This window comes from Lates calcarifer, linkage group LG18 (assembly GCF_001640805.2).
Source record: "Lates calcarifer isolate ASB-BC8 linkage group LG18, TLL_Latcal_v3, whole genome shotgun sequence".
NCBI lineage: Eukaryota > Metazoa > Chordata > Actinopteri > Centropomidae > Lates > Lates calcarifer.
The window spans coordinates 2,813,785-2,829,661 of record NC_066850.1 but is presented as its reverse complement, the minus strand read 5'-3'; the positions used below and the strand labels follow the sequence as shown (position 1 = coordinate 2,829,661).

General features: G+C 42.5%; 1 protein-coding gene across 2 annotated transcripts; it reads right to left on the bottom strand.

Moving 5' to 3' along the window:
* Nucleotides 1-124: 124 nt before the first annotated feature.
* On the bottom strand, nt 125-6,742 carry cdkn1d (cyclin-dependent kinase inhibitor 1D). Of its 2 annotated transcripts, none has more exons than XM_018687530.2 (3): nt 6,576-6,742; nt 3,450-3,952; nt 125-3,333 (listed from the first exon to the last, which is right to left on the bottom strand). In XM_018687530.2, exons 1-3 carry the CDS (start codon nt 6,584-6,586, stop codon nt 3,275-3,277), a joined length of 573 nt encoding a protein of 190 aa, XP_018543046.1. In that variant the 5' UTR covers nt 6,587-6,742; the 3' UTR covers nt 125-3,274. The 2 variants fall into 2 exon arrangements, with proteins under 2 accessions (XP_018543046.1, XP_018543047.1); XM_018687531.2 differs by lacking the exon at nt 6,576-6,742 and adding an exon at nt 6,107-6,391.
* Between the last annotated feature and the right edge of the window lie 9,135 nt (nt 6,743-15,877).

The window sequence follows — 15,877 nt, the reverse complement described above, 5'->3', positions numbered from 1 at the left end:
GCTAGAATATGAAAGCGACTTCTTCTTTGGTCATCTGTGCAGTGTTGCATCAACACCACCAAGTGGCGCTATAGACCTTTCCCCCTGATAACTTGAGACAGCTGAAACAAACTCCAGACCAGTGTTTTGTGGTTTTATCAATTCTCATTCATCATTTTATTATTTTGAGCACACTATATGAAATCAACATTATGAAAGGCAACAGTGCACCAACAACCCATCAATGGAATCTCTGAACATTTTCTATACAAATATAACTATCAAAGAGGATATGATCCTGATCCCATACAATTACACTTCTTACATGTTGCAAGGATACATATATCAGTATTAAATTACAATAAAATTATTACAAATGGTATACAAAGATTATCATACATTCATGCATATACAAAAACGCTACACTTTGAGATAGCTGCGACAGGTGAATTAGGAAAGCAAAGTTTGCTCAGGCACAGTGAGACACCGACAGGATCTGTCTTGACTCTGACATTTTAGGTTTTTTTTGTTGTTGTTTTTCCTGCCGTCAGACTCGAGGAAGATTAAAAAGAAAACCTTTAAGAAACCAGTGAGCATGTTAGAATTGACGTCCAACAGTGTGAAGGCAGGAAAAAGGTTTAATGGTCAAGAAATTCCTAATCTGTGCCTCAGTTTCTTAATGATGTTATAATGTTTTGTTTTTTTTAAAGATTACCTTAAAAAAATAGTTCTCTTGTCAACAATGTTTAAAGTAGTGCAAAGATATAGTTTCAGAAATAACACAATTAGTTAGTTATAGCAAAAAAAAAAACCCTGGGAATTTCTAATCACTTCCCTGTAAAACGATATAAACTCAAAATAAGTTAATATAGAACTTTGAAAGTTTTGTCTTTAACACACTGAGGAGATAGGTGCACACACACACTGTCTCACACACACACACACACACACACACACAGATAAACTGATAGAAAAACATGAAATCCTGACGAATTTAAAATAATCTTAAACAGCCATGTGGGCTATTTTTAAATCTGTGTGGAGCCGTGAAAAAACCCAACATTATGTTAACGTGATCATGAACGACTGCTTTCATGCCGATTCTTCGCAGAGACTGAGGCGAGTGGTTCATGAAAGAGAGACTGAGAGACTTTTAAGGGGGCAGACAAAGGCTTGTCTGAATCTCGGGCCACTCGTCTGGCCGGAGCGATCCTTTGATCCAGACGGGCTCTGACACCCCCCCCCCCCCTTTCCATTTAAGATTTGTCGCTTTTCCCTCGTCCTTCCCCCACATCACCGCTATTCCTCCGCTCTGTCTGTTTCTGGGAAAGCTGTCAAAGCAAAGTGAGGCAGTGAGAGACAACAAAAGCTGCCTGGCTCCCCCCTCCTCCCCCCTCTCCTCCCCCCTCCTGAGGGAGCGGAGTTTCCTCTGCATGAAGCAGGGCCCCGCTCTGACACACTGACTCTTTTACCTGATGTGAAACTCTACACGGAGCGCTGAACCTCGACAGCTTTTACCACAACACAATAATTGCTTCGGTCTCTCGGTCTCTCTTTCGTGCCTGCAGACGTAAACAACCTGAGCTACATTGGTTTTGTTTTGAATTTTTTTTCTTCTTCTTTTTTTTTTTTTTGTATGTAACTTGTTTGAGTTACTGACTCACTTGATGAGGTAGAAAGACTGGATTAATTCAGGTTATGGCTTTTTATCCAAATGCAAACTAGAATGACTGTAGATAGGGAGAGAGAAGTGGGCACATCCTGTTTGGCTGAGCAGTTATGGATCACACCATACTAGAAAACTTGGTTTAAAAACACAGTGGTGTTGTCTTTTTTAGTGTGTTTTCACTTGATATGAGTCTGACACTTTCTACGACCCATAACTGATCACTCAAACAGTAAGCTACTAATTGGCACTGCAATTTCTCTTTGGTTCAACTGCCTCAGCTGCCACAACTTTTACAACTGGTGAAAGCCTCAAGATGAAACCACACGGACTCATTCACACACAGACACACAAACACTTATAATGCATGTGTACACAAAGCTTAGAAAACTGCACGGCGACAGATAATGTGACGCAGCTCAAGTCTTCATATGAAAAAAATTATCTAAAAGCAGAACCAAAAGTTTTGATTCCTCTGAGCTGCAGCACAGTGATTAAACACTACGTTCCCTTCATGGAGAAAAGAGGCGTGTTGAAAACCAGAAGGTGGACGTCACATGAAGACAAAGAGTAGAAAATGCTACATTATTAAAAGCATAAAGCTGATAAAAACATACAGCTAAATAAGGTATGTTCTGGTCTGTCGCCAAAAATTTGATTTTTACAACCCCATTATGCAAATAATACAAAGCAAAAACAGAAGATAGTTTGCAGTTAGTACGTCTTTTGCTATGTTGTGATGGTGTAAAATATATATGGCCAATACTTTTAAGTGGCAACGGTGGAGTGTATATCAGCCATAATGACTTATAGTCGAAGGCATAATTTGGGGGCAATGGCACAGGTTTCCACTAACACCTTATCTTACCTCGCTTTACACATTGCTTTTTTAAAATCTTTATTTTATTTAGACGATGATCTAGCATCGTGAATAATAAATAAATAGTCAAACATGGAACATTTCTATTATTATTCAAAAAAATTAAGTCACTTTACCTCATTGCTAAACCTCCACCGTTGACCTTTAACCCTGGTGCTAATCACAGCCATGCTGCTAAAATTTTTGAACCCCGGGTGAGGTTTTGACCCCTGATTCACCTCCAGCTTTTTTCGGACTAAAGGCTAAGTGAGATGCGAGGCCAGGAATAGAAACTCATCTAATCGAAACCTCCCATGACTTTTAGCGAGAGGGAGAAAAGAAAAAGGTCGAGGACTGAGGTCGAACACTATCAGAGGCCCGTTCAGAAGAAAATTACCCTCGCAGAACTAAAGCCCGTTTTCTGGTATTTCCTGAAAGAGTGCATTCAAAATGATTTCACAGTATAGTCAACTGAGGAAAACAGTATATAGAATATATACAGTATATATATATAATATTTCTATTTATCCACAAAAACCGTTTCTAGCGTCCGAGCTTGGTTAACTAGGAAAACTGTAGCTTCCTTGTGCTGAGAACTAAAGGTATGTGGTGTCAGAGGAGTTTTTTAAGCCCAAGCTGTACGAGCTTGTGGACAGTCAGTTACAAATTGCTACATATATACATATGATATGAGACATATCTATGTGAGGTGACGTGTGGAGGGGATGTGGACCACTTGGTGATCCTCCACTGGGTCTTGTTGTGCTTTCCTACTGCCTGGAAGAGGCTTTGTAATGCAGAAGCCTCCTCTTCTTCACCTTGAAGAAATCTGTGGAGGGGAAAAAAGACGAGTGGTGTCAATATTCTCATCTAACTGTGCAAGAATACGAATAAGAGGATTTCCAAAAAGATTATTTTTTTAACCAAGATATTCCGTGGACTGACCTGTGATGGCGGACTGTCTGCGTTTCCCTGACCGTTGAATCCTGTAGCACCCCCTGGTAGTCACCTCAAGGTACTCATCGCCAGACCCAGACCCGGATGAGCTGCTGGACATCGGGGAACCCTCGCCTGATGAAGACGACGTCCGCCACGTGCTCTTCGCCATCCCTGCGACGCCAGGACTCCGCGCTGCCGGCCTCACCATGCAGCTGCGGTAAAACGCCGGCACGTCCTGGCACTTGAGCTCCTCCCACTCGATGTTGGCGCCCTCCCCCGGCACGTCGGTCTGGAAATCGAAGTTCCACCGCTTGTTGGCCACCTCCACGCTCATGCAGAGAAGCCTCTGGAAGTCCTGCTGCAGCTGCTGGTGGTCCACGGGCCCGAAGAGGTTCCGCCGCGCCGGTCCCACCTTCAGATTCAAGGCCTCGATGCCCCCCAGGCGGGAGAGCTCAGATACCGTAGCTGGTCCTGCGATTGATGCTGATGGAGAGGCCATGGCCATGTCCCTATCAGAGAACAAACACACACGGTGTTAGAGGAAGGGCAGAGGTTGAGTGCTGGCTCTGTCAGACCTGCAGAGTTTCAATGAGGTGTGATCTGTGGTTTTACACACACACTCATACAAGCTATTAAATGCTCACCCCCCCCTCCAAACACATTACCTGCCCTCTTGGGCGTCTTTGTGTTTTATGTGATCAAATCCACGTGTGCCCTGACTCGCTGAGTAATTACTACAGCAACAGGTAACTGAACCAACACCAAATAAATCTCCACCAACATTCGCTGCCCTGCCGTGTCAGCACAAACCCGATCCTCCACCTGCTCTGGTGTCTGCCAGTCAAAGGTCGACAGTAGAGGTCAGCAGGTCACGCAGAGAGAAGGCCTGTGTCGGCCACTTGTGAGGAATGTTTTGGGCATTCTCCATCTGACACATTTAATTAGACTGATACTGTTGAATTTTGATACTTTTCCACACTGGTGGTTGATTTTTTTTCTCCCTTCACAACAAGCATTATCTCCATAGAGTCAGAGCCAGACAACATTTTACATGCAGGTGGGGAACAAGCACATCCACTGCTGCCTCTGTTTGACTCGACTAAGCTGACGGCTCAGTGCTTTATCAGCTGTGTGCAGGCAGTAAAAACTGAGAGGAGCTTTCTGGGATGGGCAGTAACTACTACAGAGATATATGGCCCTACTACTAATGTAATGTAAAGACTACATCACTAACAGACGATACAAACTAAACTGGTGAGGTGCTGTTATCATTTGTCTTGTGTTAGAACGTAACCTTAATAACTAATATTTAAATAAACGTTAGGATTTCACGTTGCATTTATCTAAACACATTTACATGTGATCCAGTTTTAAAGTTACTTAGTGAGGACAGGTGGGTGGGATCTTAAAGGGGGTGGGGTCAGGCATAGCTCATTAATTAATCCAGGATTAATCCAGCCATGTACCAAAATCTAGTTTACAGAAAAACTGTATGAAAATAATAATCATCATCCCCAGATGAGTGTATTTAGTCAAATAACAGGATCCAAGACAAACTCTCAGCTACATATATATTATATTTACTTCATGAGGTGGATTACTCTGTAGATGACTGAGTCATCTGTAAGGTTTTACCGGTTAAAACGCAGAAAGGAGAGATGTGCAGTGAGATACCAACATGGCACCACATCAGCCTGAAGTCAGAAATAAGAGGCCAGAGGCTGGAGGGGGAGGAGGGGGATTTACTGTGTTGTGCAATTGTTTGACACACAGATAATGTATAGTTAGAAAGAGCACTTTCACAAGTCAAATAACTCAGAATTTTACGATGTCTGTCTCCCCATATAAACTGTTACAGCCCATGTGTTGGAAACCGCAGCAGGCGACCAATTCAAACATTTTCCTGAGTGCGTACTTTGGTCTAATCTCTATTAATTATAGATTCAGCTTCTATTTCCTCGTTTAGATTTCCTTCGCAGTTGGATAAATATCAACGAGACTTACTGGGACAACATAAAACATTAAAACCAAAACCACAATTGCTCTCTTTCACCGACAGGGCTGCTCAAGACTCCGAGTGAAAGTTGTTTGCGTCGAGAATGAAGTGGGCGCGGTAAGCAGGTCGGGTTTCCACAGTGGTCGGGGTCCCCTCTTCCAGAAAAACACCGAGTGAAAACCCCGCAACATTTTACCCAAACTCTCCCAAAAAAAAAACACTACAGTTAGAAATGCACAAACTACTAATGCAACCCTAAAAACCACCGAGCAATGATTGATAAAACAGCACGAGGAAGTTTAACTTAACGATTCATAAAACGCGTAAAGTCTGGAGCAAAAACTTGGTGACGCAGTTTCACTCATTGAGGATGTGGGTCAATGAGATGCGGCATACAAACAGTCCGCAGCCTGACAACATACATTACTACTGTATTACACACACAACAGCCACACAATGTTCACTTTCACATCACAAACAACAGCAAGAGTCCGCTGACATCTTCACCGGCATCAACTCTTAGAACCGATTTATCGATGCGCAGCAAAGCGATGAAAATCCCCTGAAACTAAACCCAAACAAGCGACTTCAGAAAATATGTGAGCAAATAAAAAATACTATAACCAGTGACAAGTTTAAAAAAAAAAAAAAAGTATTTTCCTCTTACCATCAGCGTCTGAATCTCAAAGTTTTCAAAAACGGAGTTTAGCTGTTTGAGCGTTTCGTCCACAAACGACGCACAATTCATCCAGTGACAGAGGAATGAAAGTCCCCGACAGCCCCCGTGGAAATAAACAGTGTCACGTTGAGGAGTTTTAGTAGACCCGACCCACGGGAGGGTTGTTCTCGTCCCCTTATCTGCGACTTGTTTGTTATGGACTCAAAAGACGAGAGGGGACGTCCTACTAGAGGAGTCAGTCACGTGGTTTCCACCAAAACAGTCATTGTTGGAGCTCAGCCAAAGGATAAACAACGAGATCGTAAATTCTAATGACAATTAAACGCAGCACAAGCTGCAGCTGCGCTCAGCAAAACAACCAAGATGCACGAGAAGGAACAAAGTCATAGAAATGCATTTAAAGCTGTTACACTGCATGTTTCTAAAATGTGAATTGCATTAATAAGTAGTTTCTTACCCTGTTTTCATGAATTACGCTGAAATCCTCTGCTTCTCTCTGCGCGCTCCTGCTCCAAACCTGTTGCTCCTTCACTCCGCTGCGCCCCTTGTGCTTCACTTCTTCCTCAGAGCGATCAGAAGTAGGTCAAATATCTTGGCAATGGCGGCCATTTCCCCTTCTCGCTCAAATGTGACACACATTCTCGTGTAGTGCTTGCATCACGTTTTGTTTTGGCACCGCGCCCACATCCTCAAGTCACGTTGAGCTGCAACGTGAGCGGGAAAGCCAACTCCATTTTGACTTCTGCAGATTTACCACATCCCCATTTGGTTATATATTAAGGTTTATAAAGTAGTAAAGAGTGAGCGCATGGCTGTGGGCATTCAGTCACTAAGAGAAGTGAGGAAGAAACACTGACATTTCTCTTTCTATCTGAAACCGTTTCTTAATTGACCCACGTTACAAAAATAAATCACATTCAGATGAAGCTGTGTTGAAAACAAAGGCACATGAGAATTTCACATTTAGAACTTTTTCTGGTTTGATGTACCTCGGATTAGAAAGCACTGGTCTGATGTCTAATGATGAACAGGACAGAAAGGATTAATTAACTGACAGATAATTAATCACCAACATGTTAGATGATTTAAGAAGAAGAACACATCCCAGTGTCAGGCCCTTACATGCTCAGTAATAAACTGAATATCTTTGGCATTTAGACTCTGGACATTCAGAAATCAAGATGAGTGTTTTCAATGAAACTTCAATGATTAATCAATTAGTGGAGACTAATGAGCAGATCAATTAAGATAATGATAAAATCTGAAGTGATGAGGGAGGAATTTGTCTCCCTAAAGTGCACTCAGTGAGCATCAGTGTTAAATTTCACTCCTTTCTTTTATGTATTTTTCCCTCAAACTCTTGTTTGTCTTTATTTTCCGTCCTTGAACGACTGCTCAGTAGCTCTTCCTTACTACGTCACTTGCCTCCCGGCTCCCTTCCTACACAGGTCGTGATAACATTTCTTTTTTCCTTAAATATTATGACACACTGTTGGTTCTCCCTCCCTATTATAAATTGTGAAATATAAGTTCTTGTCTTTCCTATTATTACACCGCCTCTCTGTTACAGGGAGAAGTCTTATTGCTGCATAGCTTTTCAGTGACATAACATAAGAGTCATCTGAGAGGCCCTCTGCTAGCTGACCAACGCCCCTCTCAGGTTATTTCAGGTTTTAGACATGCACTTGCTATTTTTACACCCTCGTCTGTGCCTGGACGATCTCATTCAAGTCATGTTTTCTCAGCTCCGACACTGCGAGCACAAGCAACGTTTCTGCTGCAGTTTATGAGATGCAAAGCAGGTAGCGGCGACCGTGGAGCGGTCATTGTTTGTGTGTGCAGTGTGTGACGACTGAGGTAATTACGTCGCCACTATGGAATGTTTCTTGGTTGGAAAACAGTATTTTCACATGTGTGGGGGGGTTTGGCAAAAGTTCAAGGCAGTTCAGCACGAGGCTCAAAGCAAATAAAAGTTTCCTCAAATGCAAAAAAACAAACAATAATTTTCAATTTTGGACTTAGTTTACTTGGATTCTGAACGGTAAAGAACCATATGAAAGTTATTGAGTTTGGGAGGAAGAGTTGAGAGTTCTGACCCCACTTCCCTTCCAAGTAATTTTCATACAGTCCCTAAAAAAACACAGAAAGATGTGATGACAGTTGCTGGATGACCTGCTCCTCCATTGACACAAAGCACAAACCCTTAAATGCAGAGTTATTTTAGGTATCCCCTCATGAAACTTAATAGTTAAATTAGGGTTGTGCTCCAGTTCCCTAATGCCCTACTAATCTATCATATTTGACAGAAGACAATGAGGCCTCAGCAGCATGATCTCTCCTGTTTTGTCAGCTGTCTGACCTGTATTTATTGTTCTACGTTAAATTCCTAATCCTCTTCTTGTTGTCCACAGTGCTGTGTGTGTGTGTTTTGGTGTGTACCCCCCCTCTCCACCCTTAATCCTGTGCTGTATGTTACAGTTGGTTATGCAGTCATTAAGCCCATTGTCTCCCCTCCACGGTCACTGCCCTTTGAATACATTAGCGTGCTTGTAAAACAACAGTCACACAGTACAATGTGACTCGGGTCAGAAGACGATGTGCTGGGGAACTGTCACGGTGGGTCTTGTGCTTGGATTAAAAATGATTCGCCTCTTTTCATTCAAATGTTACTGATTCATTGTAGAATAAAGAAAAACAAAGGGCACGACAGAGAGCCCATTAGGAAGCTAACCCTGCACATATCCTATAGCTGCAGGCAGTCTTTTACAATTGTATGTGGTTTGAGTGTTAATCATGTGGAAGTGATTTGTAACGTAATGGTATTTGGGGGAAATTTATCAGATTAGAAAGAGAATAATACAAATATATCTTAACAGCTCTTTGTCAAAGGATGATTCTCAGAAAATAAAATAATTCATTTCACCTACTTCTGTGAAGAAAGTTTATAAAGAAAACCTGCAACACAAAGAATTTCTTTAAGGCCAACTATAGCAGCTGTTAGCTTAGCTTAGCATAAAGACTGAAAACGGGAGGAAATAACAGCTAGCTTGACTCAGACAAGAGTTATATTACGTTAATCCAACTTAAAATTTACATTGAATAAGCAGATTTCCCAAAACTTCTTTAGGCTCACTATTTATTTTTCAGGGTTGTAGCTATCACTTGTCAGTCTAATGACTCTTGTCATGTTTACATAATCTAAAAGATTTGGTAAAAAGAAATATGCTATATAATGATGCTGTGCTATAAGTGAAATACTGCTTTTCTTTGAGTCTACATTCTGACCATTTAATATTTTCAGTGTTGCTTCCTGCATCACTGTGTTGTTTTCAGATTAAAATGCTATTTGGTTTCACTTCGGATGAGAAAGCGGTTTCAGAGAGCTGCAGGTCAAAGGTCATCGGCTAAACCAAAACCATAAACCTGAGAGTGTAGTGCTGAGGATGCTCTTTAGCGAAACACCGAGAGGATGTTCGGTGTGCACCATATGGCAGTCTCAATTCAACAGGAAGTCTCTCTGGTGAGGAGGTTGCTGTGATAGAGAGAGCAGTGTGAAAAAAACAGAGGAGAGGAAGTTGTTGGTTCACAGGTGCAGTATGGGGCTTTCCACATCCTTCTGCCCCTCAGTTGCGGAAGCAAATACTGAGAAGGGGCTCACCACAGACTGTAGATTGTTTACGTCAATTATAATTTCCTGATGTACCACAACAAATTGTGAGCAGTGAGCGAGAAGACAGACTTCACGTAGAAACATGGTACAGGAAGTGGCAAAGAATTCAATTAAATTAAAGCATGTAAAACAGAGGAGGGGAGGGGGGGAGAAACGGCCATGTGCTGATTTATATCTACTTATCACCTCATCCATAGGTGCTGACATGCACATACACACATGTGTATATGCAAACAGTCAATGAGTAGATAGAGATCTGACCAAAAACATGTCAGACACAACAGAAGTGAAGGATACCTGTTGGCCATAACAGTGCAGAGGCTGCAATATATACAGTTAGAGTATGGAAAATGAACTGACCTACAGTTGTAATAATCTAAAGGGAAAAGCTTGAAATGTTTGGCAAAAACACTTTGCTCTCTTTTTATGAAAAGATCAATAACCACTTTCACAATTTCACATTTGTACACATTTGTATTTGGCTCTGATGCTTCCAAAAACGTTGTGTTGTTGTTGTTGACAACTTCTGACTTGTAAATCATCCAGTGGGATATAAATACCAGACAAGGAGTAACTTATTATTATCATATATTATATGGCTTTTTCTTATCGCTGAACACAACAAATGATCCCAGGGGTGAGGACTATATTTGGAACTTTGCACTTTGTGAAGGGGGGGGGGGGTATTGAAAATACACAGAGGAATAAAAAAGGCAGTGAACCCAAAAATGAAGTCACACACAAGTACGTAAGTGGGAGGTGTGTTTCCATGGGAGCGTTCGCACAGCTGTGGAGGCCACAGGTGGGGTTGTTGGGGGGGGTGGAGGAGTGAGCTGTGCTCTGATTTCATACATGGATGTGTGTGTGTGTGTGTGTGTGTGTGTGTGTGCTAGTTTGGGGAGGGTCTGCAGACATTTGGGGTGCAGGGAGAGCGAGGCCGCTCGCTGGCAGCTGGATATTGTCAGGGCTTCACCAGGGGAGCTTACATGTCAGGGTGAATGGGTTTAAGATGAAATGTGCCCGAGGAGACCCTGACTCACTGTGTTTGCTTTTGGGGGGGGGTCCTCAGGGGCTTGCCTTGGGGGGGTTGTGGTGTAACATAAAGATTTATTTTCTTTAAGAAGTGGTGGTCTGTAGGAGTGTGTATCTGTGTGTGTCGCCTCTGTGCGTTCACCTGTACATTTAAAGCACGTCTTGTTCTCGTCGTAGCAGCCTGTGGTTTGAGGTGATAACATTGTGCTCTGTAGAATATTGTTTTTGCAGAGTGTGTTTGTGGGCGTGTGGAGAGGAGAGGAGGAGGGGGAGGGAGGAGTTGGAGGGCGGTGCGAGGTAGGTGTAAATTGATCCTTTGTTTTTGTCCCCTGTGTATGTGTCTGAGAGGGACTTGTTTTGCTCTGGAGTGACTTTGAGACTAGCTCAATGTCAAAGCTGGAGACAAAGTCACAGCAAGACGAAGAAAGATGAACCATTATGTTGAAATCAAGCAAAAATATGTTTCTTCCCATTTAAAAATGCAACATTTTCCCCACAGTGCGCATAAAATGCTGCTTTCAAACAAAACCTTCTCTCCCCTAATCATATATACACTTATTTTTCATTGCAACATAATATCAGCAAGTGGAAATGATACAAACAAACTTAACTCTCTGACAAATACACTGTATATGCCATTCCCAACTCCAGGAGGGCTATCTGTGTCTGCTCCATGCAGCTGAGGTGAAAAGGTGGTGCACTTCAGCTGATGTGTTTTCACCCCTTATCTACATCTGGGGCGACATCTGCTTTCCATCTGGCCCGAGCCGTGTAGTGTTGGGGTGTGCGTGAGCGTGACAATATGTGTATTTGTGAGCGAGCGAGGGAAAGCGAAGGAGAGGACATGGAATATATTTGTGAGTTTGGATGTGTGTGCGTGACTGGCTGGATGAGGGGGCAAATAAATGAGGGAGTGAGTGTGTGTGTGTGTTACCTGGCCTGTAACCAATAATGTTAATGTTCTTGCTTTAAATTGTAAGAATGCAGAGCAGAGTTTATTTTATTAAACTGGTTATTTACAAGGAGAAATCTGATCATTCATGTGTTCGGTTCAGCACCTGTGACCATCAGATGGAGATCTGCATGACTGGCAGCCAGTCTTATCTGTCCCTCCACTTTTTATGATTCGATTAAAAGTGATGGATTAGAGCGTCATTAGAAAATGTCATTGGATTGGAGCAGAATGTATCATAAAAAGATCAAGTATGAGTCTACATTTTGATAGTGATCAGTGAGGCTGCAGTATATCCAGATGCTGAGACCAACTCTTTGAAAAGGGAAGGAAGATAGAGATGGTAGAAGAGAGGAGGAAAGAAGAGGCCTCTAAGTTTCGGGGGGGTATTTGGAGCCTCTGTGTGGGGGGGCCCATGGTATGGTAACAGGACCAGCTGCAGCAGTGTGCTTTGTTTGAACCTGTTGAGAGAAAGAATATAAGGAGAGAGAGATAAAAACAAATGTCCTGTGTCTTACTGAGGAAAGTCTTCCTTGACTTTTTAAGTGCATGATTAGTTCAACTGGGAAAACTGGAGGCTCTAACGAAGCAGTGAAATGGAAAATTTGAAGTGCGGTGCCCTGAGGCCATGTGACGACAGTAAGCTGCACACAGCACGTGCCTGTTTACCAGTCTGGTCAGTATGTGATGTGAAGGATACCACAGAGATGACTAAAGCTCCAGACTGAACACTGCTGAGCTGTCCCTAGATGGAGTCCTGACTCGCCTCTGTGTTAAGATCTCAGTGTATTTAGCTCTGCTGATATTCTACAGTCTGCTTATTGGCGCCAAAATCCCCGTGAAAAGTTGGGAACTGAGGAGGTAGAGACTAACAAGTATCCTTCTAACAAGATTGCTTGTGTATCCAAAGTTACACAGTGGCTCATTGCTCTGTGCTACAGAGCTCCATTGTTGTTCAAAAAACTCTCCCACAAACACAGTCCTGTTGCTGGAAATACTCACTAGAGCACCTAATGTGTATTCATCCACCGCTAAAAATAGCACCCAACAAATGTTTACTAAAAACTGGAGTGCCTGCTTTTTACAGACATTTTTATGGAAATGTATATTTACGAGCTTCAGTAGGAACCAGTGCCACAGATAAGGTGGAAAAGGATTTTTTTGATGAGCAGCCTTATTCTTTAAGTAGCTTTAAGGTTGGAAAAATCATCTCATTTCACACTGGATGAAAGTTGAAAGAAATTCCACTGGCCAGTTAGAACCATGGGCTCCAAACTCTTTAAAGAGGGATTTCTTAGGGGCCTTAGGGAAAAGTCTGAAAAATATACATATTGTTAATTTTTCCAGACAAAGCTGTAGACTCTCTATTGTCCCTATTTGAATGGAACTTTATTTGGGCAAAGAAAACAAATCTATGACGTCTACATTTGTTGATAAATCTGCTGTCCCACTTCTGATTTCAGCTGCTTTTACATAAAAATCACTTTAAAAAAACGAATGAATTTCTGAGTTTTTATCTTAAAACCACTCGTTTCTGCTGTGAGATTTGTTTTTCAATCCAGTGTGTAGATTTAGGTCTGAGGACAAGGAGGTGAGTGTCGGTCTCTAATGAGGCCCCTGGAGAGACAAGCGAGAGATGCAGTTCATTCATTCCTAATGGAAGTGAGTGTGTGTCCGAGGGGTGGGGGTGGGGAGGGTTGTTGCATGTCTGGATAAGATTCCTGTGAGCTATGATCTGGAACAGTGAGCCTTGAGTGGCCGGTGCTGGCGTGGGCTGGAGAAGCGAAGGGAGTGCCCGGCTGCTTCGGCCTGAAGTGGTGTTTCAGTTCTGCCTCCTCAGCTCAGAGCTGAACACGGAAAAAAAAAGAAAACATACACAAAATGAGCTGCATCCTTGAGTCGTTTCCAAAACTATGCAGGAAAGTAGTAGTGACAGCGACGGAGCGAATGTGTGCATGTATGTCAAAGTGTGTATGAGTATGAAGGAGTGACACAGGAAGCAACTACGGGGCCCACTCCCAGCCACAAAGTAGTAGAAGTGACTAAAAAGACTCAGCACAGGGGGAAATGGGTTACTGCAGTATGTGTTTATATGTGTATATAAGTGTGTGAGTGAAGAGTGTGTGTGAAATGTAGCCTATATGAATATATTTACACTGTTTGCACGAGTTCCTTCTCAGGGGGCCACAGAGGAAACTTATGATCTTACTCGGTGCATCTTTGTGATAACAGAGAAAAGGCGAGTGAGACTTCTGAGTGTGTGGGCATCTGTAAAGTGAGATAAGTTACTTTACATATGAAGTGTGCACAAGTTTAAATGTGTTTGACACCTTTACACCTCTCTTTACCTGCGCGTCAGCTCCTAGAAAATAATCTTTAAGCAGCTACAGTCAACTTAAAATACACAATCAGACTCAGTTAGCACTGTAGGCTAACTGAGTCTGACATGACAGTCACATGTCTCATGATATAACACAGGGTCATGGGTTCCCCTCAGGCTCCTTCTCAGGGATGCCGGAGCACAGAGGCGTGCTGGCCTGTGCTGGCCTCAGCTTGGGACCTGTGTAAAATACTACAGAAATACAGCCTGTAGTGTCCACAGGGAAAAGTGATTTTTTAGTCTTCGTATCTGGTTGAATCCTCTGTAACTGAAGTGTAGGTCGTAGTATTTTTCCATGATTTGCAGGTTGGAGAAATTACAGGACAAGAAACATCATTATTGGAGCATATCGCTTCTTATGCAAGCAAGAATAACAACACAGTACATCACAGCAGAGGGTGCAGAGAGCCTGGAAATAGTTGACATACTTTTGAGGAAGTCTCAGTGCTCTGGATTTTTACTGTGTGGTGCCATCTGGTGTTTTGTGAAAGCTACAGCTTCAGGCTCTAATAAGAAAATCATAAGAGACTCAAAATGTCAGCTCTGAATATGATCCTCCGCTGCGGCAGGTGGCGTGCACCTACAGCTCCCTCTGCTGGTGATCAAGCAGGACTGCAGCTTTAAAGCCCGTCAGTGTGAGAGAGCAGGAAATAAAGAAAAGCCACGGACAGTTTCTGCTGGGAAATACAGTACAGCCATGTCTCAAGTTAATTCACTGCTTTATGTGTGGTGGTTTTTACCATGCAGTGGTACAGTGGTTAATCTAGTCATCTATGGGAGGGCCCCGTATTGACAGTGTCAGACAGGGAGGGCTGCTAAAACATCTGCCACACCCTCTGAACAATCAGAACATTATCTGTCCTGTGTGTGTACAGCCTCAGCTGCTTAACAGAATAATCCAGCAAACTAAAACTCACAAGAGACTGAAGAATGGTGAAAAGTGATGCAGCAGAGGCCGAGATATTCTGACCCCAGTACTGCTCACTTCCAAAATCTCTGCTTACTTGTGTCACCATAAAGGAAATCTCTTCTTAGAGATGAGATATACATTTATTTAACAGCTCCAGTTACTTTTCAAATCAACATTTCTCATTAAAAACACACATGATGAGCTTATTATATAAAATACATTATTCATTATTAAGCCAGTGGTTCCAGTCTTTGTTTGTTTGGTTGTGACGCCCTCTTGTTACATTCAGTTGCAAAAAGAGGAATGTTTACAGAGCAAACAAATCATTGCACCAGGTCCTAAACAGTAAAAGTCCAAAATATGAATTTAAACTTCTTTCCTGATGGATTTATAACCTCATGACCACTCAGAGTTATCTTAGAGCCCTTTATAGGGACCTGACCCCAGCTTGGATAACACTGGACTGAAATAATTCAAACTAACTCCACGTTAGGCAGCAACAGTGAAAATATTCTGCACAGCACTGATATAAGTCACAGTGGCATTTTTTCTGCATGATGAGGACTTTTATCTTTGACACTTCAAAGTGGGATTTATGTTTTTCACATGATGAAACTCCCAGTTTGGAATCCTTATAAATCACAGAGGGCTAAACTGATTGCAGCAGTGTTACTGTGGGTTTCCATCCATCCACAGGCTCTAACAGCCAGTCAGGCCTGGGGCAGAAATAAAAAACATGTGCCACTGATTTTCTGTGCTGGCACTGACCAGCTGAACAGCTGAGCGCTGATAGTAACGACGTTAACGTCGATGGA